Below are 26,259 nucleotides of genomic sequence, written 5' to 3' on the forward strand. Positions count from 1 at the left end.
GACTTCTATAGTGAGTTCTCAGGAGAACATGTTCAGTGGTGGAGTCACTTGGTAAATGGTGTTGGCTCTGACGATTAGACACGGTTGAGAGCCGAGATCTTCTTTTGTGCCATCTTGTACAATGTCAGTTCATCACGCTTTTAGTGCAAGTATAAATTATACCTGTGTATTTACATTTCACTTATATTCATGTGTTTACACTCATGATTTGACATGAGAGTGATCAAGTGGAGAATCTGGTAAGTAGGACATTTTATGTTAATAAGATTAACAGAAAGAATGTTGAAACCATTCCTATAGAAGCAGAATGAATGTTCGATGAAATCCAGCACTCATTCATAATAGTTAAAATAAAAGTCAACACAGCGTGGATGAGAGCTTCCTTAACCTCCAAGGACAACTGTAACCTCAAGGATACCTATTAAGACGTTCTAGCAAACACCATCATACTATGTGGTGAAAGATTGGAAGCTATTCCATTAAAGTCAAGAAAAAGCTAAGGATTCCTGCCAGCACTTCTAAAGTTCAGTATTGTACTGGAGAGCACAGCCAGTTCAACACAACAAGGCAAAAAAATTAAGAGTTAAAAGGTCAGGGATAGAAATAATTAATCCCAAGGATTCTTGCCAGCTCTGTTACCTGTGCCTCAATGATCAGACGCTATTGGGCCACCTGAGTGGCTCAGTCAGTTAAGCATCTGCCTTCGGCTCAGGTCATGATCCCAGGGTTGTGGGATTGAGCCCCATGTCGGGCTCCCTGTTCAGCTGGGAGTCTGCTTCTCCTTTTCCTTCTGTTCCCTCCTCCACTTGTAGTTCTCTCTCTTTTGCTCACTCTCTCTCTCTGAGGACTCAAAGAAATGAATAAAATCCTTAAAAAAAAAAAGGTCAGACACTATCAGTTAATGACTGGTCATTAGATAGAGAGTGACATTCACTCATTGCTGTGTTTGCCAAATGCTGAGCCCTTGCAGATGGTGGTGGAGTGGGCGTGCTCAGCTGGAGGGTCACTTGACCCCCGCCCCAATTGAACCAGAGCCACGTGATTGTTACCTGTTTATATATTACTTATTGATTGAAAGGTTATTCAGTATTTCTAAAGATTTTGGACGCCAGTGAGGAAAAGTTATCAAAAATAATCCCAAGTACTGTCCTGGGTTTTGACATGTGAAGCCCGTTAGTGTCGTGTTTGCCTGAGGATGTGCTGACAGTTCTGATGTCGTCTGATCATCTGCTGTTTGACAAATGGCAGGTGTCCAGGCCTGGGCGAGGAGCAGGAAAATGAGAAATAGGAAGCAGCCCTCTTCACAAATGTCACAGACCTGTGCAGACAGGTCACTGCAATTGTCTGTCCTTTGTCTGTGACTCCCCAGGAGAAAGTACAGTGGTAGCACCAAGGAGGGAGTAGTGTTTTGGGGTCAACTGAGGAGAAGAAGCATCTCACAAGAAAGGTGGTCACAGTGAAGGCTCAGTGACGGTCGCAGTAGAGATCTGTGTGTGGGTCTTCGAGACAGTGCCAGGGGCTGGCATGCAGATCGCAGGGCCGAAGGGTTGGCCTGAGTTTCTCAGTATCTGGAAAGCTGAGAACTCTCCAGCCTTTACCCTTGGGGAACATGAATCCACAGAAATACCATTAACACTGTTGAAGTCCACATCCCCCTAGGTGGGCACCTCGACCCACCCTTCACACTCTCTTACACCGGCGTTCCCTCACGTGCTAATTTCATTACGACTTTGTGGCGTTATATATATTTTATATGTAAGTTTATATTATAGGTAATAAATGAATATTTAGGCTTCCAGCTGCCAATGTCATTCTTGCCTGACCACGTGTGTGAGCACACCTGACATCTCCCTCCCCTGCCTGAAATGTTCTAACGGAACACAAATTAGGACACGTAGTGGCGCAATAAAGCCAAATAACCTTTAATGTTCTAAAAGAAGAAAACTAAAATTATTCCTGTCACAGTACAAAACTTAGATGTCTACATTCACTCCAACCTATCACTTATTTTTTTATTCTATATACTTGTATTTGTAAGAAAATCCAGCAACTTAGAGATGCTTTAGTCGTGTTTTGGAAGGGCATTTTTCTTCTGCCAAGCTATAGAAGTTTTTGCCTAAATGAATAGAAATCGAAGCAGAAAGCAATCAATACTCTTGCTTAAATTTTGCGATGTTTCATAGAATAGAAAAATGAATTTTAAAGTCATCCACAGTACAGAATTCTAAAGATTATAACTGGGGCTTTCTCCACAGGCCTGAGAGATGGCTTTGAATAAGAAACACCTCTTCTTTATTAAAGAAGCAACGTTCTAGAATGAGAGAATTATAACTGTGTTTGTTGGTTCAGATAAGTTTCACTTAACTTCCAAATGAGTGACCTCCATCATGAGCTTTTATATTTTCATATATAAAAGTGTGTCTACGTAGTACCAATAAAAGGGAAGGGTTATGCAACATGCATCACGATAAATGGCATACCTGCAGGTTTAAAATTTGGATTTGGGAAATTTCCCTACATAATGATTCAATCACCATTTTGTATTTTAGGAATTTCCAGCAGGATGACTTTCTAATTGTATTTAAACAGATGAAAATCTACAATGCTGTTTAGTCTTTAAACATTGATGTGGACAATTATTTTTTATAGGAAACTTCCAGATGAATCAACTGTTTTATGTCATTGCCATATGTTAAGTGTATTTGAGTCTATAAGTGTTTAACTTGTGAGTTTGGTTTCAACATCTTGAATATTTAATTCCACTGCAGTCCTCATTTGTGGGATGGCAGCCACATCGAAGCTAGTGACCAGGAGCAAGACCCAGTTTAGGCAGCAGGTGAGGTGCAGGGATTTTCCTGTCCAACCTGTGGCCAAGACTCTGATGTCCTCACAAAGTCTTCTGATTCTCTTGATACTGGCTCAAGCTTGGTCATCTGCTGTCCACACTGTCACAGAGATGGAAGTAGAGAGAGAGGCCCATGAGAAGTGGGGCATCGAAAGCCGCAGAGTAGTGGTCTAAAACTTTGGTTATAGGTAAGAAAAACAGACAGACAGACAAAATATAAGCAGATGTGAGAAATGTTTGTAGGCTATAGTAAAAAAAACAAAAACAAAAACAAAAAACAAAACTCTACTACTGCATCAATAGTATTGTCAGTAATAAGCAAATTTAATTATAACCCCAAGAAATCACTAAGCCATTAAATTAAGAGCTGAGAGACAAGGTGATAAATCTTAGAAATAAATCTATCAGCAGTCATAGACAAATTGTTTTTTTTTTTTAATTTTTTTTATTTATTTATGATAGTCACAGAGAGAGAGAGAGAGAGAGAGAGGCAGAGACACAGGCAGAGGGAGAAGCAGGCTCCATGCACCAGGGAGCCCGACGTGGGATTCGATCCCGGGTCTCCAGGATCGCGCCCTGGGCCAAAGGCAGGCGCCAAACCGCTGCACCACCCAGGGATCCCATCATAGACAAATTGTTGTATGATGTTGTCACCTCATTTAGACAGAATATTCACTTTTGTGATCATTTGGTTGGAAACGATCATATTAAAGCCATTGTATGTTTAGACTACTACACTAGGATGGTGATTCTAGCAGGAAAGGACAAAGCCTTTATCCTCAGATTGGAAATGTATCTCTTGGGGTGCCTCACTGGCTCAGTCATGATCCCAGGGTCTTGGGATCGAGCCTTACATCAGGGTTCTTGCTCAGTGGGGAGCCTGCTTCTCCCCCTCTCCCTCTGCCTGCCACTCCCCCTGCTTGTGCGTTCTCTCTCTCTCTCTCTCTCTCTCTCAAATAAATAATGTAAAAAAAAAAAAAAAAAGGAAATGCATCTCTTTTGCTGGGAGACTGGGAGCTTCTTGTTAATACCACTCCCAACTTTGGGAGGAAAGGCAAGAGAACAATGATGGAGGACAGGGAGGCCATCCAGGCCTTGGGTCTGGGAATTAAAATGGCCAACACTTGTGACCACGTGTCCTGGGTAGGCCCTCCTAGTACTTTACCCTTTTCACTAAAATTACTGAAAGGACCCTGTTCATATATTTTGATCTTTTATAAAACTGAGGCACATGGGGCACCTGGGTGGCTCAGTGGCTGAGCGTCTGCCTTCAGCTCAGGGCATGATCCCAGGGTCCTGGGATTGAGTTCACATTGGGCTCCCTGCAGGGAGCCTGCTTCTCCTTCTGCCTATGTCTCTGCCTCTCTCTGTGTCTCTCATGAATAAATAAACAACATCTTAAAAAAAAAAAAAAACTGAGGCACAAAAACTTCTCACTGTATTAGGAAGAAAATTAGGATAAATACTTAATATTTTTGACAACTTATATCTTAACTAGTAGATCTTTTTGTTTTCTGTGATTAAGGTGTTATACTTTTCTTAAAGTAGCTAAGATTGCATTTGGGTTTTCATTTTGTTTTGTAATAGCAGTGATATTCTACTCTTAAGGGCATAAATAATTTAGCCAGAATTGGTTGCTCAAAGCAACTAAAGCACGGAGTGTGCCCTTCCTCTGGTGATTTTGAGGACAGCACCCCTTGCTATGAAACTGGTTGGTCAGACACAGAATCCCAGGCTGAGTAAGCCCTTGGGAGTGGTCACAGTGCAGTTAGTTACTAGATGTTTGTGTTATTTCTGGTTTGTTCCTTCTGCATCTTGACTCCCATAACACATAGTTGATGTGGGCTGAAAGCTCTTATACATGTCTCCTTTGGACTTCCTGTGTTTGTTTCACCAATAACATCCAAAATTCCGAAGATATAGCTTAGCATCTTGTACATGGCATAAATGCTCCAAGAGCGATTATTGAAAGATGGATGAATGGGTGAGCAGATGGATGGATGGACAGATAACATGATACTTCTACTCTCATAACTATAATGTTCATTGAAAACGTCATTTGGACAATATTACTGCGACTCTAAATTTCAAAAATATAAATGCTTTAAGATATGTAGGTCATAAACATTATATGGTCTCATTCACTTGAGGAATATAAAAAATAGTGAAAGGGAATAAAGGGGAAAGGAGAGAAAATGAGTGGGAAATACCAGTGAGGGAGACAGAACATGAGAGACTCCTAACTCTGGGAAACAAACAAGGGATAGTGGAAAGGGAGGTGGGCGGGGGGTCGGGGTGACTGGGTGACGGGCACTGAGGGGGGCACTTGACAGAATGAACACTGGGTATTATGCTATATGTTGGCAAATCGAACTCCAATAAAACAATATACAAAAAAAAAAAAAGAAAGAAAAATAAATAAATAAGTAAATAAAATCTAAAAAAAAAGATATGTAGGTCATTAACCATAAATTCTGGCAGGAAATATTTGGGAGGTAATAGGAATCTAATTAAACAATCTGGATTATTAAAAGAAAGTAGCTTAAGTATCTTTATTTCAGGAACTAGTTGTTTTCCCACAGTAAAGAAGAGCAAAAAAAAAAAAAAATCACAATAATAATACAGTCCCTTGTGATTTAAATTATTAGCAAAAGATGCTTATAAGACATGTTTTCCATTTCCCAGACCCATTAATGATGGGATCCCAGCTTGGAGAGCCCCAACAATACCCAAGCGTTCTATTTCCAAACTGGTTAGATGAAATCAAAGAAGGACTTTGGCCCTGCCAGTGAATGTTCCAAATATATCATTAATGATGTAAGGATTTTAGATTAAATGAATGTTCTTACTACTATTTTTTAGAGCATGAAATCTTGGCTGATTATTTAAGGAACATGAACTGATAAAAACCCAGTTTTATGTAAACTCAGATAAGAACAAATATTGAAGAAAATTTTCCACTAGATGATCACATTACAGGGGGAGTGAAATGATATATATATACATGGAAACTTGAATGGAAGTTAAATTTAAACTTGTCTTACCAGTCAGATAAATCCATTCCCCTGAGTATGACCTGCTGGGATAATTATGGGTTATTGTGACCATCCACTCTGAGAGATGATGATTTCTCCAGATTGCTAATGACCAACTTTGGAGAGCCTCTAATATTTTTATGTTCAGGATCCTGACCAACTTTGAAGAATTCCTACTGTTTTCGTGTTCTGCAACCCACTTTCATTTCCAGGCCGCTGTGCAGAACAAAGATGCCCCACAATCCAGGCTCCCTGCTAACCACTGTAAACATATTAGCTCGTTAACATTCCCAAATTATCACCATGTGTTGCTTTATATGCCCATTTTACAGATGGGAAACTAAGGCACTAGGTTAAAAGATGGAAGGGAGTAGACCCCCCTGGATGGACTTGGTAGCCCTCCTGGTTATCACATGGGACCATGAACTTGGAAGTGAAGAGAGTTTCACAGTAAGAACTGGCCAGCCCACGCATGAATAAACTCAGAGAAGACATTGCTTGAGGAGCGTGACTAATGATGTGCCGGCTCCCTCTGCATCATACACTCACTGGAAAGCCCTCCACCAACAGTCTTGAAGGAAGAGGATATTTGAGGTGGCTTTCCCCATTAGATCATGGAGTCAAATGGGCTACAGGTTTCATGAAATCTCAGTCTTTCCAATCCTAGTAAGGTTTGGCAAAGAGAAGTGACTGCCATATAAGATACACCCCTATTTTCAGTTTTGAATCAATGAAGTCAGTTGTACAACCAATCATAAACAACTGAATCGCTCTCACCTCTGAGAACTTCAATTCCAGGCAGCTTCCCCCACAACAGGGGGCGATGGTAATGTGAACTCCACTCAGTTCTGGTTTCTCAATATAAGCCCTGATCACTCGTGGTTTGGAGAAACCCATTTAACTTTGTTGAACCCGTGGCCTCTCTCTTTCCTGAGAGCAGAAGCTTTTCTCTGAGGCACCCACCAGCACCCTACAGAGACGCACTTGGGGAAAAGCTCATTTTCGGAATGAATAGAACAGCACTTTAAATTCTGCTTATGCCCTCAAAGCAGAAAGCATTAACCCAATATATTTCCCTCAAACACAGTGGATTCACACTAAATAGAAAGCTTTAATGGAATCGTGAATTTGTGATACAACTTGATCATCTACTCGTGTATATTTTGTCACTATTCTGTAAAGTTGAATTACAAAAAAATTAACTCTGGATGGTATCAGGCATCTTTACTAAAACCTGACCTGTAACAACCAACCTCAACTTAGTGCATAACCTGCAGATCTCTCATTCACACCTTGACTTTCCTAGGTATTATTAATAATAAGCAACGGTCACTTTTTAAAGACTGTTAACCAAGACTTTCACATAAGAAAAAAATGGAAGAGTATCCTACATAGCAGGATGATAATGAGTTTTCCATGAAGGAATCTAATCCTTCCAATTTCTTGCCTTGGGTAATCCAGATTAAGAGGCAAAGAAGGCCAGAGATAAGGAAACTCAACTTCATTTGAATCATCTATTAAATTGAATCTTTGGAGTATTAGAAAAAAAAAAAAAAAGCAAGGTCATGGAATAGATTTCTTTTGTGTACAAATACCAAATAAATGCATATTGACATAGGTGTGCATTCATTTTCTGTTGCTGTATAATAAATGAACACAGATTTAGTGTTTTAAAACAGCATGATTAATTATCTCACAGTCCAGGACCAGTTTAACTGCCTCCTCTGCCCAGTGTTTCAGGCTGAAATCAAGATGTTGACCAGAGTTGCAAATATTTCTGGGGTTTGGGGTCCTCTTTCAAGCTCTTTGGTTGTCCGTAGAACTTAGTTCCTTGTGGTTTAGGAAGGAACTTTTTTTTTTTTTTTTCTGGCTACAGGCTAGAGGACATTCCTAGTTTCTAGAGGCTTCCCCAGGTTCTAGCAACTTGTCCCCTATAGCATGGAAGCTAACTTCTTCAAAGCCAGCAGGAAAATCCCTCTTTGGTCCACCACAAGGAGGTCTTAGGAGGGATCTCATCAAGAAAACGACTATCCCATCAGCTTCACAAGACCCATCCACATTCGCCAGGAGGGGATTGCACCCAGGTGATGGGAATATCAGGTGCTTACTGTCAGAGTACTCTTAAGATCAAAGCTGTGCCACAACTGAGGTAACAGAGTGCAGATGACTAATGGGAAACAGACCAGGTATTCCCAAGGCTCCACATAGGACGACTCAACTCATGGTACTCAAACACACAATCTTAACGCCTGATGGAATGTATGAGAGCTGAGTGCTCTGGGATCTTTGTGAGATAGTTTCAAGGAATTTTGCCAATTGAATAAGCAGGTAGCAGGTATCACAACCAAAATGGAGGACTGAAAGTAAAGGGTGGGGTCCTTTGCTCAAGGCCATTGCAGTTGTTGATTTGGGAAGGAAACTTTTCCCCCGATGATAGGTTCTCACTTCCAGCTAAAAGTAGTCTTTCCTCTCGATGCATGGTATTTGACAAAAAAAAGCTGTCTGAATTCTTGATGTTCACTCTCAGAGACTACGAACTTAAAGGCATTAGAGTGAGAGAATAAAATAAATAGATGGATCTTCTCATTTGAGATGTAAGTTTATAGATTGCCCACAAATCACAGTCTCTGTAATAAAGATTTCCAACAACAGCACTGATTTTCTTATTCTCTTGGGCTTTCTACAGTGTTATAAAAAAGAATGCCTGAAATAATGTGTAAGGAGGAAAGCCAGTTCCATTTATATATAAGCACACACATATATAATCTAGTACATACACAAGCATATCTCTTTTTTAGTAAGACAGCAGAGGAGTATTTGCTGCTTTTCTTCACTTAAAAACAAAACAAAACAACTCTACAGGATGACCACTGCTGAAAGTGAATTCATTCACCCATTGGAGAGCCCCTGACATGTTCAGCCCAATCCTCTTCCTCTTTAGAGCCAAAGATAGTGCCAGTCACCCAGTGAGGAAGAAAGTTGTGTCATCCCAGTGTTGAAGAAACTCACAGGCTGGGGCAACCCCATGCAAACAACTGGTACCCTAAAGGTTGGTGAGAGAATGAGGGCGAACTCAGGAAACCCACTGAAATGCAAGCAAGTAGTAACAGTACAACTTTCTACTTCAGAATATGCTTTTTGTTACAGTGTTTCTTTCCCATTTTAAAAAATTGCATTTTTTTTTCACTGAGCCTTTAATGGCTAGTCCTAATAATGGAAAGAGCTCAGGAATATTCATAAAAATCCCTAAATCATCAGCCTCTCTTCAGAGTAGCTAGTGTAGACTATTTGTCATGTAGCATTGGAGTATCAAACCTTTTTAAAATGGATTAATATGCTCTGAATATTATTTTGGGCCACTGGACTAATCCAAAACAAGACTGGATTCCAAACTGTGTGCAGTGTCATGAGATCACCTTGGTCCTGATTTGGCCTTTGTTGGGCTATTGTAGGCTGAACGTTTGTGTCCTCCCCCAGAATTATGTGTTGAAAACCTAATACCTAAAAAAAAAAAAAAGAAAGAAAGAAAACCTAATGCCTTAAGGAAAAGGTATGAGGAGATGAGGCCTTTGGAGGGTGATTAAGTCATGATGATGGAGTCCTCATGGATGGGATTGGTGTCCTTACCAAAGAGGCCCCAGAGAGTTAGCTCGCCCCTTCTGCATGTGAGGACACAAAGAGAAGTTTGCAACCCAGAAGACCTGACCATGCTAACACCTGAGGTTAGGCTCCCGGGCTCCAGAGCTGTGGGGAGTACATTTCTGTGTACCCCTCTGTTTCCTTAGAGCGGCCAGGATGGACTGACACACATTCCCAGTGTTTATAGATTTGCGGAGGGCTAGACAGTAAGAAGCTGGCCTTGGAGCGCATTCTTCCACCAAGCCATCCTGTGAGTCCAAGACTTCTCCAAGGCCATGGAACAATATTTTAACTCCTTCGTGTTCTAAAAGCCTGTACCAGCATGAAAATGCACTGCAGCTAAAGACACTGGTTATAAGAGAAATAGGATTATAATAGTTTGCAGCTGATACACATGTGTATATAGGCTGTGACAGGTAGTTGCTACATTGGCTGTGGATAGAAAGTAGCATTTGGCAGGCATGTATGACAAAGGACAGTTGGGCTCCATGGTGCCCATTTTGCATTTATAAAGCATTTATCCACAAATACTTAGTGGTCACATTCAGTTGCCAATACTATGAAAAATAGAACTGTGATTTTAATGTGTGCAAGTATGTGCAGACAGGACTGTTTTATAGATCACTTCTAATCAGCAAGGTAACCACTATTTATTAGGAAGAGACTTTTCCTGTGGACATATAATTTTTAATACTTTCCTTGAAGTACGGTTGGCATACAACAAACTGCACGTTTATTTTTTTAAAGATTTTATTTATTTATTTGACAGAGAGAGAGAACTAGCAGAACGAGTGGCAGGCAGAGGGAGAGGGAGAAGCAGGCTCCCCCCTGAGCAGGGAGCCCGATGTGGGGCTCATTCCCAGGGCCCTGTGATCATGATCTGAGCTGACGGCAGTTGCTTAACTGACTGAGCCCCCCAAGCACCCCAAACTGACTGTTTAAATATAAAATTTGACAAGTTTTGACAGGTGTGTACATCCATGAAACCATGACACCATTAAGATAATGATCATGTCCATCACCCCAAAGTTTCTTTTTGTAACCCCTTCCTCCTCCACCTCCCCCATCCCAGGCAACCCCTGATCTTTCTGCCTCTACATTAGTTTCCGTTTCCATCATTTTATGTGACCAAAGCCACACAGCATCACTCATTCTGCTGACTTCTTTCACTCAGCATTACTTCCAGATTCTTTTATGACGTATACATCAACAGTTCATTTCTTTTTACTGCTGAGTAGTATTTCCTTATATGGATATAGGATGACTCGTTTAGAGACTCACCTGCTGATAGACATTTGGATTATTTGTATTTTGGGCTATTGCCAGAAAAGCTTTTAAGAATATCCGTGTATCTGTACTTGTGTGAACATCTACTTTGTTTTTTTCCTGGGTAAATATCTAAGAAGCAGATGTCAAGGTCACATGGTAAGTATATGTTTCATTTTTTAGGGAAGCATCAAATAGTTTCAAAGGAATTTGTGCCATTCGACATTTGTACCAACAGAGTAGACCAGGGGGTTCCTGGTCCCCGCAAGCTCACCAGCATTTGTTGTTGTCAGGTTTGGGGTTTATGATTAATTTAGCCATTCTAATAGGTGTGTGGTAGTTTCCTCATGGTTTTAATTTCCTTTTTTCTGGCAAATGATGTTGAGCATTTTATATATGCTTTTTTTGCCATCTATCTTCTCTTATGACATGTCTTCTATCATTTGACAATTTTTTATATTGTCTTTTATTAGTGAATTTTAATTTTTTGAATATATAATGGATATGAGTCTTTTATCTGATTTGCAAATACTCTCTCAGCGTGTGGCTTGCCTCTCTTTCTCCTCAGTGTGTCTTATAGAACAGAAGTTCCTGATTTTGAATAATTCAAATTGTCAGTTTTCTTATATGAATAATGTTTTTGGCATTGTAGCTAGGAAATCTTTGCTTCACTTAAGGTCACAGAGAGATTCTTCTAGGTTTTCTTTCTAGAAGTTTTATGATTCTAGACAGTTGGTCTATGATCCATTTGAGTTTGTTATCAAAGAGATTAAGTTATGGGTCAAAAGTCTTCTTTTCACAGATGGGTATCCAATTGCTGCAGCTCCATTTGCTGAAAAGTCCCTACTTTCTCTGCGGAATTGCCTTTGCTCCCTCATCAAAACCGAATAAACCATATATGTGCAGGTCTATTTCTGGACTTCCAGTCCAGAATTTCTTTGCTCAGTCTTTCTATCTTGAGGCTGACACCACAGCATGTTGATTATTGTCGTTCTATCATGAATCTTGAAGACAGGTTCTGTAAGCCCCCCGTCTTTGTTCTTCCTTTCCAAAATGTTTTGGGTAATCTAGATATTTTTCTTTCTGTACGAATTTTAGAAGCAGCTTGTCAATATTTACCCCCCCCCCCCAGAAAAAAAGCCTTCTAGAATTATGATTAAGATCACATTGATTCTATAGATCACTTAGCGGATTTGGTTTCCTATAGTGTACAAGTCAAGTATACACTTTGTGAGATGTATTGCTAAGTAGTTCATATTTTTTATATGAACTGTAAATGGCACTCTTAATTTCTGAATGCTCATTACTAGTATGTAGGAATGAAATTAATATTTTCTATTGATCTTGTATTCTGAAGCCTTGATAAATTAACATTACTTGGATCTAGTAGCTTTCTGGTAGATACTATAGTATTTTCTACATATACAATCCGAATGTTTGTGAATAAAGAGATAATTACTTTTTCCTTTCTGCTATAGATGACTTTTAATTCTTTTTCTTTCTTAGCTGTACAAGTTAAAACTGTCTAATATTGACTAGAAGTGGTAGGGGCAGATACTCTGGCCTTGTTTCTAATCCTACAAAGAAAGCATGTAGGCTTTAACCACTAAGTAAGATGTTGCTTGTATATTTTTAATACATGTCCTTCATCAGATTTGGGGAATTTATTTCTTTTCATTGCTGGTGGAGAGTTTCTATAAGGAATGAATTTTGAACCTTATCGAGTGATATTTTTCATCTATTGAAATGATCATATAGGTTTACTTTCTAGACTGTTAATAAATGGTGAATTACACTGAACAAATTTCAATGGTTAATGCAATATAGTATCCTTGACATTATCCCCACTTAATCCTGAGATATTAAACTTTTTGTACAGTTGGGAGTTTTACTTACTAAAATATTGTCAAGAATTTTTGTGTCTTAAGTCCATGGGACATATTCACATGTAGTTTTCTTTTCTTGTAATGTCTTTGTTTCTGAAACCAGATTAAAGCTGGCCTCATAGAATGACTTGAGATGTGATCTCTCCTTTGCATTTATCTGGAAATGTTATGTGTAGTTGATTTTACTTCTCCCTTATGTCCTCTCTGTCTCTGCTTAACATGTTCAATCTTCTAGCTTCTTGAACACATGGGATCCAGTTATCATAACTGCTTTAATGTTCTTGACCACAAATTCCATCATCTGTGTCATTTATGTGTCAATTTCAATTTACTGATTTTTCTCCTCATAATAGCTCCTATTTTTCAGCAGCTTCTTTGCATATCTAGTCATTATAAATTAAGTACAAGACACTATGATTTTTTTTTCCCCTTGTGTCCTGGAAACCTTTGTGTTCCTGATACTAAGTTAGAGCTCTCCTTGGGGACACAATAAAGTGGTGTAAAACCAGAGTGATCATTCTGGCTTTTGCTTTAGGCTTTTTTAGTTGAGACCAGAACAGAGTTTGGGGTAATTTTTCCCAGTGCAGAGGCAAGACCCGTCTTCGCACTCTTATGGATGCCCAGTGAATTGTGAGGTCATTCACTCTTGCTCTCAGGAGTGAACACCATGCCTGGCCCTGGGTGAGTGATGTGTCCTGTTCCCTTTGATCTTTTCAGGTGGGTCTTTCCCTACCTGTGTGGTTTCCTCACATTTCATGGATTTGTACCCAACCAAGTGATTGAGGCAGGATCTCTGGATAATATTGGAGTTACTTTGTGCGTCTCCCTCCTGAGAATCTTAGTCCCTTTGGCTTCCTCCACTCCTCAGCCCTGTCTCCTCAGTCACTCAGCTGTGTGTCTGGGTCTCGCCTTCCCCCCACCAAGGCCTGGAACCCTCATCAAGGTTCAGGGTGGGGTTGTGAGGCTCACCTCATGTTTCCTGTCACTTGATGATCACTGTCCTTTATTCCCGGGTGTCCAATGTCTTCAGAACTATTGTTCCATATATTTTTTTTAGTTATTTTTGGTGAGAGAGTTTATCCCCTTTCTGTTACTCCATCTTGGTCAGAAACAGAAGTCATTCTGTGGCCATATAATTCTGAATCCATCATCTCTCTTACTCCTCTTCCTTACTGGGTACCACTAAGCTGGTTTCCAGGACTTCCTGTCGGTTTTTGCTCTGTTTGCCATGGGTTCCAGGGGGCACAGGCCTACTGATGTGCACATGCTTGAGCATTTTGGCCCTTTGCAAACACAGCTGTATTTCTTCCTTGTTTGTTTTATGCAGAAGGCTTTCTGTCTCAGCAGGATAACCTTTGTTGCTAAGAGAGAACTTGATAAATGCATGTGAAAACCATGAGTATTCCATATGAGAATAAATTCAGTTCATATATCCAGCTATTGATGAAATGACTTTAAGGGTAATATTCTTAGTTTGTGCTGAGCACAAGCTATCAAAATTTTGCTTGAATTGTCACCATTTATTTTACTTTCAACCTATGGAATATAGATACTTTAACGTTTTTCAAAGGAAAAATAAACAGCAAAAACACAGAGCCCCTGTTAACCACCTAAATCTGTTCCCCAAATTTATGCACATTCCCTCAGAATACACTTATTTGTGAAATGATCAATATGATTTATACATTCACCAAAAAAATACTATACTTAAGATTGGTAATACAAAGTAAATGTGACAAAAGTCTTCCTCTTGACAAACTTGCAGCCTATGGGTGAAAGCAGACTTACAAATAGACAAACTTCAAGGATGCCTGGGTGGCTCAGCGATTGTACATCTGTCTTCAGCTCAGGGTGTGATCCCAGGGTCCTGGGATTGAGTTCTGTATTGGGCTCCCCGCAGGGAGCCCGCTTCTCCCTCTGCCTTATGTCTCTGCCTCTCTCTGTGTGTGTCTCTCATGAATAAATAAATAAAATATTTTAAAAAACCAAATCGACAAACTTCAATGAAATTTATGCTTTGATTCTGTGAACCAGGTGTGAGGTGACAGTGGCCTGAATTAGGAAAGAGCCAGTTCAAATGGGAGGAGAGAATGGACTCCATAGGTCCAGCTTCTGGGTTGAACTCTAATTTTTTTTAAGATTTATTCTTTTTTTTTTTATTTGGGGGGGGGGGTGGGAGGCATGCAGAGGGAGAGAGAGAATCTCAAACAGACTCTCTGCTAAGTGCCGAACCCAATGCAGGGCTCGATCTCACGACCCTGAGACCATGACCTGAGCTGAAATCAAGAGTCAGATGCTCAACCAGCTGAGCCATCCAGGCACCCCTGGGTTAAACTTTAAATGGATGGTTCTTTTACTGTTGACAGGGACAGACAGTACATGGGGAATGTGTCTGGAGAATTGTGCAAAATTGCTTTAGAAACACGGGTTTTTTTCTTGTTCTTGACCCTTTGTATTTTGTCCTTAGTCCTCAACTGTTTCCTGTATTTATTTTTATGCTTTTCCAGCTTCGTTTTTTTCCAGAAATAATCAATACATAACTCTGTGTAAGTTTAAAGTGTATCATATTTGATTTGATACATTTATATAGTGCCAAATCACTGCCACCGTAGAATTAACTACCACCCCGGTCCCATCACATGGTTACCATTTCTGTTCTGAGGTGAGAACACCTAACAACTCCTTTCTTAGCCATCATCATGTTACATGATACAATATTATTAGCTATCATCACTGTGCTATCCATTAGACCCCCAAACTGGTTAACCTCATGGCTGGAAGTTTATACCCTTTGACCCATATCTCCCCAACCTAGTAACGACCACACTATTTATGTTCCTCTGAGTCTGTCCTTTTTAGATTCTACATAGAAGCAATAGCATGTCAAATTTGTCCTTCCCTGCCAGACTTGTTTCACATAGCATGATGTCCTCGAGGTCCATCCAGGTTGTCACAAGTGGCAGATTTGTTTTTAGAAAGTCATTGTCTCATGGGAGTTTTGACTCCAAACAAGGCTTTTATGCTCTGATTCCTCACCCAAAAGGCTTCAGAATATCCTTGGTTCATTCACATCCAAGAAGCACTGAGGCCCCATTTGCTGTCTTTCAATAACCATCACCCTTTTGGGCAGTGTCAGCCCCACAACAGGGCTGTTGCTCCTCCACTGTGTTCTGTGTTCTGCGGTCCAGCCTTCTCTCCCTGGCATCTCCTCCCAAGGGTGCCCATATCCAACTGCTGAGCAGAGCAGCCTTCCCCCTGAACACACCTGCTCTTCTTAGATGAGGGTTTTCTGCCCCTGCCGCCATTAAAGTTTCTGATGTCCTGGAACACTGGCTGATGATGGTGGCCTTGAAGTTGGTATTTCAGCAAATATTTTCTGAGGGCCTGAGCTAAACCATGATGAGATAGCTCCTCTGAACATTTCCATTTACTCTTTCTTTCCTTTGTCAGAAAATAACATTTACTCTTTCCACTTATTGCAGGGATTTTCGGGGACCGAAGAAGAGATTTCCATTCTAAATGATAATATTGGGCCAATCTGTTTCCTGAAATAAATTGAAAGCAGTACTCAGGTCTTGGGATCAGTTCTTTAATTAAGGATTTTCTCAGTGCTTTGATGTCAAGAAAAGTGACATGGGACAGAATATCCATGTTGGACTTTGGCTTCCCCATAGAGTAATAATAATGACTTATATTCATAGAGCTTCTCATGGCTTACAGAGTATTTGTATATTAATGATTTCATTTGACCCTCATAATCACCTTGTGATGTACACATGAAAGGTTGGTCACGAGAAAACGTGGGGAAGGGCAGCCCCCGTGGCGCAGAGGTTTAGCGCCGCCTGCAGCCTGAGGTGTGATCCTGGAGACCCAGGATCGAGTCCCACATCGGGCTCCCTGAGTGGAGCTTGCGTCTCTGCCTCTGTGTGTGTGTGTGTGTGTGTGTGTGTATGAGTAAATAAATAAAATCTTAAAAAAAAAAAAAAAGAAAGAAAGAAAAAGAAAACGTGGGGAAGACCTCCAAGTTTGGGTAGTATGCTCCTTCACATGTTGCATGGATTATCATGATACTACCTGTGTGTGACTGTAGGAAAATTAGATTTAAGTGTAGGATGGCTGACAACCTAGTGACTGTGTTCCCCCTTTGTTCTTCAGGAAAGCTAGAGAATGTTCTAGAATGAAATGTATACAGGGGAAAACAACTTTTATCACTAGTCATAAGCCTTGAGGGCCTCGTAAGACCCAAATAATCTACCCTGAGGCATAAAAGCCTGAATCTATGGGGAGATTTCCTTCCTTTTTATGGTTGCAGAGTATGTATTATAGTTTATATTAGATATTATTATAAATTGTATTGTATATTATATATTATATTGACACACATACCACATCTTGTTTATCCATTCATCTGTTGATGGATATTTACTGTGTTCTCGTACCTTGGCTACTGTGAGTAATGCTGCAGTGAACATGGTAGTCCAAATATCACTCTAAGATCGTGACTTCAGTTTTTTCAGATATATACCCAAAAGTGGGATTGATATTAATAACCATTGTTACCTAAATTTTCCACCAGAATATTAATCCTATGTGGCAAGTAACAGTAATTGGCTCCCTGAAATTTCTTTGAAAATAATTTCTATCTTTAGCATTGGATGTAATTTTATTCACATTGCATTCAGAGTTGGGTATTTACTGCCATGAGTCATCAGCACATTGTAGCATGCAGATTCAGCTGAGCCATAGAACTACTTACCATTGAATCAAAATCACTGAAGTGGTCATACTTTTGGTCATTGATATGAAACTGAGTGGTCATACCATTTCTCAGCATTTCATAATTTGACATCTTAAATGAATGCATCACAATCAACCCTCAAGAAGCAGGTGAAAAGGGAAGTTCTGAGTCTCCTGGTAAACCTTATACCATTAAAAGACAATGAACAGAAGAAAAAACTTTGTTATCAGAGGCTAGGTCTAAGAAGCCCGAATTGATTTTTATCCTTGAGCCGTGCCCACCACTGAGGCACGTGAACCCCCCATTCGGCTTGTCACCAGCACACAGAGACCAACTCAGCTACTTGAGTTAGCTTTAAAATATATTTGCTATTCATGTATTTCGACACTGAAACTTCACTCCATAAAAAGGGTGAAATTTCTAGTGTACAGAGCTAGGAGTTATTGGGAGCCTCCTGTATGTTTGTTTCTTAAGATGTGGGATCTTACTGATGAACTTGTTAATCTTAAAGACCTGTACTTTGTAGCCGGGGTCTATATACCACGTATATTCAGAGTCTGTTCAGCAAGGATCCCTGGACACCTGCCCTGCCAGGTTGTGCCAGGTGATGAAGGGGAAGACAGTGGCATGTGGCATCTTCAACCTGGGACTGGCAGTGCTGTCACACTGTAAGCCTGGAAGAGCCCAGATGAGAGTTTATTGTGTTCCCATCACGTGGCCTCCATTGCAAGAGGAAACGAGAGGGCTCCTGAGTGTCCTGTCTGGTTTTTCACATGATTGGTTTTATGGCATTCATTGGGCTATTTTTTTCTTTTGGGAGGCAGCATCCAAATAATACCATAATAAAAGATGCCATAAACACAGAGAAATGAAGTCATCAGTCTTCCTGGTATGTGTTGGTGTGGAGACGAGGTGCACCAGTACGCACAGGAAGGAATGGCGAGAAGATACGGAATCAGACGCAGTGGTGACCATTTTCCATGATTCCTGCTAAATGCCTATGACACAGACACGAAGAACTCCTGAATATTGTTACTTATGAATTTCTTAAAATCTGGATTACTAGTAAAAAAAAAAGTAGTTATAGTAATTAGAATAATGACAAAATACATATTTTAATCAGCTTCCAGATAGAGGTGGCAGTGGGGACACATGCAGCTACTTTCTCTCCTACTGGAAACTCATGAATATCATATTAAAGGAGTATTCTTTCAAAGCATAAGGCAACAAGGACAGTTCTTACGATGCCTAAATCCCTGATTGGAGGGAGGATGAATTAATGACGAATTCATAGAATCTAAGTGACTACCCCCCAAAAAACTTGGTGTGCGAGAGACGTGGATAAGAACAGAATCCCATCAGTTCACCACATCCTTCAGCTGTGGATGGTGTTATGAGTGCAAACACTGGATTTGGATCTGACCAAAAGAGCAGTGTGACTGCACTGAGATGATGGGAGATGGGAAGTCTTCATCGATGTTGCAGACACAGGGATGGGTTAGGCAGTAAAGGGACAAACCCTCTCTTTCCATAGAGCACAGTTAATGGATAATGCTTGATCCTGGAAAATCCTAGTGGTTAGATCCAGGGAATAAACATGCAAATATTTAACTAAAATATATGGGGGAAAGATAGAGTGGTTCTCTTTTTCATAAAAAAGCTGAGAGGGCTATTTAACACTTTATATATATATATATATTTAACATTGATAAAAATCATTTTTCAAGTATGGTCATAACTGAGTCCATTATATGTTGTGAGTTTCCCTCTAATGATATGACCTTCCCTCAAATGGAAGAACTAACAGTGCCGTGTCCAAGGTCAAACCTTATACCCCTCATATGTGGCACTTTTTATGGAGATTCCATGTTTATAATTCTTGCCAAATCTTTAAGAAACTTTATCATTGTAGTCCTAAGTTCCACACGCAAACACCCTCACCTCACGCCCCATTTGCCAGACCTTCAAATGTACACTGCTCAGTAACCAGGACGCTCCCACCTGTGCTTATAAGGGAGAGAAGGGAGGAAATAGAGAAATGCTGCCCAGATATTAACCAGGGAAATGTTGTGAAAACTTACATACGAAAAGCTACTATGTATTGTGTGTGGTATTTGGATACCCTTCTACCCTAATACTTAGCATCTGTGATCCCGGAGCTTAAAATACTCGTTAATCTCAAACTGAGTATCCTGTTGTCCAAAAAAATATGTATTTTTTGATCCCATCATTTTAACTTTGAGCCTTTTTAAAACAAAATGGCTCAGCTTAACATCGGAATAATCAGCAGTTAGGGTAATTTCTAAAGTGGGAAGTAGATGATTTTTTAAAATTTTTTATTTATTTATGATAGTCACAGAGAGAGAGAGAGAGAGAGAGAGAGAGAGGCAGAGACACCGGCAGAGGGAGAAGCAGGCTCCATGCACCGGGAGCCCGATGTGGGATTCGATCCCGGGTCTCCAGGATCGCGCCTTGGGCCAAAGGCAGGCGCCAAACCGCTGCGCCACCCAGGGATCCCGAAGTAGATGATTTTTATAGGCTCATTCTTTTTCACATGCGGTTACATTTGTCGTCTCATTCTCCTCGTTGGCACAGGAGAAACTATGCAGATTCTTTCTGTCAGTTGACCTGACCACTGAACATGCTCTTAAATGCCCAATTTGACAAAACTGTGTTTTTCACTTTGTAGAGTAGCAGATAGGTGTCAGGATGGGACGTTGGAGAGAGCCCTGTCTTTCTTAGAGAAAGGAAGCTCTGGACTCTGTTGGTGCCGCACGACAAGCCCCTGTCATTCCTTTCTCTTCCAGGAGTACCAGCCTTGCAACACCAACCCATGCCCCGAGCTGAAGAAGACCACGCCCTGGACGCCCTGGACACCCGTCAACATCTCAGACAACGGGGGGCACTATGAGCAGCGATTCCGCTACACATGCAAAGCCCGCCTGCCTGATCCGAATTTGCTGGAAGTGGGAAGGCAGAGAATCGAGATGCGGTACTGTTCCAGCGATGGGACCAGCGGCTGCTCCACAGACGGTGAGCGGAGACCCCCCTGCCCCTGCCCAGGACTGACCCACTTCCACAGACAGGCATCGATCCCATCTCTCAGGTCGCAGGAGAGCAAGGGGATGTTCTCCTTTTGATTATTTTTGGCTTTGCTGTCTTTGTAACGATCTCACTAGTGCAGAACTGGCTTTATAGCAAATTGATGGGAAAGAATGATATACTGAGGTGGTCCTGGAAATTCAGCCCTCAAAATAACACTATACTCTAATAGATCCAGAAAAGTTTGTTGCAGATTTACTTAATGTCAGAAAATATATTGAGGAGGGCTCAGTGGTCTTCCATAAATCTTCTGGCCCAAAAAACATAAGCTGCAAATAAGCTTTTACTTTAATTATCCCCAAACTGAACAAAGAAAGGGCACCTGTCTATAGAAGGGTCTTTCTGCTCAGAAGTTCAGCCTGTGAAGAATCCTCTGATAGTCTTTGAAACTGCTCTGTCCTTTTAATTCCTTCAATACTATGCTAATAGTGTAAGGAAAGCTCTGAGACAGACTAAGAGATGCACCCCCATGCCTGCCCTGGGGCTCCGTGGGCATCTCTCCCCCAACAACGCACTTACTCCGTCTGGAGCTCAGCTGTCTCTACCACAGGAAGGGGGTGAGTCTGGTCGTCCCAAAGAGCTCCATTTCTGCTTTCTTCTTCATCTCCTCCATCTCTCTCATCTACTTTACCAAGATCTGTCCACTTCTAACAAGAAGATGGGCATTCACAGATGGTTCCCAGAGCATGGTGTGATGAGAACAGTGATAGTAACATCATGCACTAGGCCACCGGGAACATTTTCTCAGCACGTTGTATTTCTGATTCCACCTTGTTCTCCCAACATGAATGTGACCTAGAAAGCACAGTCACCGTGAGAGAGGGTTCCTTAGATCTAGAGTGGGTGGCCTTGATGAACCACAGAGGTAGTAAGCCGCCCCCTTGGGCTGCCATGGGTAGGATAAATTCATGGGAGTGTGATAAATGTCCTCTTGCATTGCCAGCAGGGAAGCTCTTGCATGGGGTGGCTCTGAGTGAGGGCCCCATGCCTCCTCTGGAGGCTGCTATCGGCTGGGGCAGGTGGATCTGCAGCCTGTGTGCTGGGAGGCCTGGCAGCTGCCATCAAGAGCCACTCCCAGTTGTATGTCCTGACATGACTCACCTCCTGACCTCAAATTATTCTGCTCACTATAGTTCAGCAACTATATATTAGCTGGTTCGTCATTTCTTGAAAAAGTCCACTTTAGTGAAAAATTTTGTGTGACTAGGTCTACAATTTAAATAAACACCTATACATGTAGAAAATCAAGCAAAATTATCTTCACCCTTGCTAATTTTGTAAACTCCTGCTTTAGTTAGAAGAAAAGACATATGATGGAATACCAAGGGGGAACCGAGACCCCATTATAAAGCTTTACATTCTACAAGGGACGATCTTGTGATCGTGATTGGGATTGTGACATGAAATACAAAATTCTCCGTTAAAGATGAATTTCAGATATTTCTCAGAATTTTCCTGAGTATAAGTATGCCCCATGAATCTGTTTTAGGATAACTGTGCCCCATGCAATATTTAGGATGTACTTACCCTAACACATTATTTGTTGTTCATCTGAAATTCAGATTTCACCAGGCTTCCTCTATTTTATTTGCAAATTCTGGCAACCCTGTCTCCAATTTATGTACTTAAATCTCTTATTTCAGTGCAGGTGGTGAACTGTCTTATTTCTTACGATATCAGAGTGAAAAAGAAACAATGAGTGGCAGTGTTTCCCTACATAGGAATGTCATTGTCTTCTTTGAACATACATTTTTTTTTACCCTTTTATTCTCAGATACATACAAAACCAAAAGCTGGAGTTTGTTTTTGATGATAGCAATATAAACTAAGAAACAGTTTGATATACATTTATGAAAGATACCCTGTATTTCCTCCAAAAGTATATCATGGGCAAGACTTAACAAGTACTTCATCTTTTTGTGTCTTGAGGGCTTCAAGTCCTAATGACCATCCACACATTTTGGTATTGACATCTTGAAAATACAAAATTGAACTTCTTTGCCTCTGACCACACAAAATGAGGTTTACTTGTGCAGAGCTGTTCCGTATTGATTAGCCACAAAGTATTGGCTCATCACAGAAAGACATTTCGAATACATTTTCTCTAAAGAGCATCTTACTGAGGTTTCTGGGCCTGAATTTTTTAGTAAACGGCAAAGGCACTCAGCCCTGGACAGGACTCTTGGGGTGTTTGCCTTCTAACACTTCCCCAGTGAACTCCATGGCGTATTTGGAGAGTTTTTTTGTTAAAACCTGCATCACATTGCTAGCATTTGAGAAAATTCAAATATTTATTAATATTTTAAGTGAGTGGCCATTTTCATCAAAGCAAACAGGAATTTTGACTATGGCCAATTAAATGACCTTGGGAGCGTAGAGTGCTCAGAGTTGGCCAGATCCACATTAGGTATCCAGAGCCTTTTCCTACCCAGACAGCTCCCAACTGCTGCTGCTTCTATGGCCATATCTGTATCTGGGGAAGCGTAGCAGGCCCTGAACTTCAAGGGAGCGTGTGCCACTGTGCAAGTTCGTTCAGGGATGTGTTCAGTTCTGGGTCATGAGCTCCGCCCCCTGCATGGTTCCTGAACAGACGCCTGTCTCTGTGGCCTGTGATTCAGAGGCACTGAGCTCTGCACCTTTCACCAGGCTGAATTCACTTTGGAAAGGCTCACCGGTAGAGAAACAGGTTTAGAATACCATCTGAATCATGCTCCAGTGATAGAGGTCCCCGATGGTGAACATCCCCTCGTCCGATACAGCACCATTTGCTATAGAATTCCCGAGGGAGGGATCCCAGGATGGCTCAGCGGTTTAGCGCCTGCCTTCGGCCCAGGGCGCGATCCTGGAGTCCCGGGATCGAGTCCCATATCGGGCTCCCTGCATGGAGCCTGCTTCTCCCTCTGCCTGTGTCTCTGCCATTCTCTCTCTGTCTCTCATGAATAAATAAAATCTTAAAAAAAAAAAAAAAAAAAGAACTCCCGAGGGAAGTGAGAAAGGTGTGTTTTCCTTGTAAGAAGTTTCTCAGAAAAATAAGTGACCTACAAACCTAAGATCTATGACTGACATAGGATGTTACCACATTTATGAATCAGGTTCTTAGTTGCATCCTATATAAGAGCAACTGCGGAGGAAGGAGCTGGAATTATAGGAGATTATCATCCCGAAGTAAAAGAGGTTTTTTATCTTCTAATGCATAGGAAGTACTCAGCAGATCTGGGAAAGGTAATGATAGAATGAAGCGGGCAGCTGATATAGAGTGAAAGTTAGTTTGGACCGCAGTGGCTCGAAGAACTTCTAACAGAATCACACTTGGGCCATTTCGTTGGCAGGCCTTTCTGGTGATTTCCTGCGTGCTGGGAGGTACTCCGCCCACACCGTCAACGGTGCTTGGTCAGCCTGGACATCGTGGTCACAGTGCAGCCGTGACTGTAGCAGGGGCATCCGGAACCGGAAGCGTGTTTGCAACAACCCTGAGCCCAAGTATGGAGGGATGCCTTGCCTGGGCCCATCCCTAGAATACCAGGAATGCAACATTTTGCCCTGCCCAGGTGAGTTGATTGACTGGAAATAATCTGGAAAACATCTGAAAGATCAAGGGCCTTAGAAGACCTTCTAGTTCAGGGAGGCTTGCTCAGCTTCCCTGGCTTTCTGGTTGAGATTATAGGTATGTAAAGTCACAGATTATATTTTTCAGTGTCATTGGTAAAAAGATAGATATAACGTAGGCTGGGTTATATTCATTTATTTCTCCTAATTTTAAAGAAACTAAAACATTCTCGTGAGCCCCTCTAAGGATCCTGGGCCCTAGGTAAGGTATGGAGAGGTGTGCTGTGTCATCGAAACTAGAGGCTGGCCTCCTCCCAAACTGATGGGCCCAGCCCTCTGGGGACTGCCTTCTCTCCATACCACAGATTCCTCCTCTAGAATGACAGGTGTCAAGAGTGACCCACCAGGGGCCTGTCAAGCCAGCCCTTCCTGTCCCCACTCAACAGGGCTCCACTTAGTCCTGAGTTCACTCCTCAAAACACAGACTCTTCTCTCTCGGAGGCTGACAGAGGCTGTGTTGTCTGGCTCTTCCTCCTGAGACCTGGCATTTTATTCCAGATGAGCACAAGGTTAATAAATGAGCTTAAGGAGCCTCCGTCTTCCTGGACAGGACATTGTGTTCAGACAGTCCCCAGGGCTGCCTGTTGTAGTGCAGTGCTCTAGCTGTCTCTGTGCTCCTCCCGTCACAGCTCTGGGCACAGCCCTGGCACCTGATTTGATTCCACCTGATGTTCCCATAACCATAGGCTCTTTCATGGATGCCCCGGAGCCACCAAGCGCTGTTTATGGCTGGGCATGTTGCCTTGGACTCTGCCCGATGAGGGTTCCAGACACTTTTGTGACTATCACGCTCACTGCGGTGCCCCCAGCTCCCAGCACAGGCCTGGTGCGCACAAAACAGCTATCAGTGACCGTTCGCTGAATGATGAGAAAACAAGCACTTGGTTACTTGATCTTCCTTCCTTCCTTCCACTTTGTCAGCAAACATTCTTGGGTAGCTCACTGTGCACCATCCACAGGGTAATACGCGGGCACAGTGATGTGGTCCAGGTCAGAGAGGAACCCAGAGTCCATGAGGAGGCATCCTGTGAAGAGTGTCCACCCAGTATGGTCACTGGCTATTGGGTTGGTGACAAGATGTAGTGACTGCATCAGCCAAGGACCCATGGAGCTGGAGTCCTGGCAGCTACCCTCATCAGGTGGCCCCTGAGCTGGGTGGTGAAGGACAGATAGGAGTTGGCCCACTAGAGGAACAGGGATAAGGAGTGGGGGAGGGGTCATTCCCAACATCAAATAACAGTGTTTTTAAAGGTACAGAAGCCTGGGAGCAAAGCATTTTTTTCAGCAGGTACAAATAAGGTTCTGAGTTCCTTAAGCAAGGAACCTACTTGTAGCAGTGTTCAGTGAGTATTTCTTGGATGGATGAATGGATGAGTGATGGATAGATGGATGGATGGATGGATGGATGGATGGATGGTAGGTGAATTGGTGGATGGAAAGATAGGTGGAAGAATGGGTAGATGAAGGATGGATGAGTTGGCGGGAGGATGAATGGATGATGGGCGGATTGATCGATGAAAAGATGGGTGGATGAATGATGGATGTATGGGTGGCAGGTGAATTGGTGGATGGATAGATAGGTGGATGGATGAATGAGTGAATGTACCTTAAATGGAAAATACATAGTTCTCAGCTCTGAGGCAGAGGATCCTAATAATGCCCCTGCTCTCATGGCTGTTCCGCTCCTCCTAGACTGACTGTGCCGGAATTTCTCCAGCCTCAGGAGACTCTTCCCTCCAACCACTTGGCTCACCCAGCCAAGTGATGCTGAGGGGGTGGGAAAGGTCACAGAGCCAGTTCTTTCCCACAGCCCCAGCATGGAGAGTAGGATTCCTCCCTGGTGCTAGGAGAGTTCTTTGGTGACATCATTAGATTTGGATCCGTGTTAGAAACTGAACAGGGAGGGCTACAAGGGAATGTCAGGATCCCTCCATCCACCCTCGCCTCCCTGCACTCCAGACATGCTGTCAGCAGAGCATGCAGACTCCTCCAAATATTTGGACGCCACTCTGGTCCTTGAGTGCAAGACTCAGGCCCATCTCAGAGATACCACTTAACATGACCTGGTGGCCGTTTTTATTTAATTGATTTGATAGTCAAGCCAGTATTGTGTATACATAACCTTAATGTCTCAAAATAGCT

At 41.9% G+C, this 26,259-nt stretch overlaps 1 protein-coding gene across 1 annotated transcript in view; it reads left to right on the top strand.

Moving 5' to 3' along the window:
• The window catches only part of SEMA5A (semaphorin 5A), a 473,566-nt gene that overhangs the window by 422,657 nt on the left and 24,650 nt on the right, over positions 1-26,259 (top strand). Inside the window, 2 exon segments of the mRNA XM_038583333.1 lie at positions 20,217-20,442; positions 23,841-24,059. Coding sequence (XP_038439261.1) covers positions 20,217-20,442; positions 23,841-24,059 — 445 coding nt within the window.

Source organism: Canis lupus, chromosome 34, assembly GCF_011100685.1.
Source record: "Canis lupus familiaris isolate Mischka breed German Shepherd chromosome 34, alternate assembly UU_Cfam_GSD_1.0, whole genome shotgun sequence".
In the NCBI taxonomy this organism is placed as follows: Eukaryota; Metazoa; Chordata; class Mammalia; order Carnivora; family Canidae; genus Canis; species Canis lupus.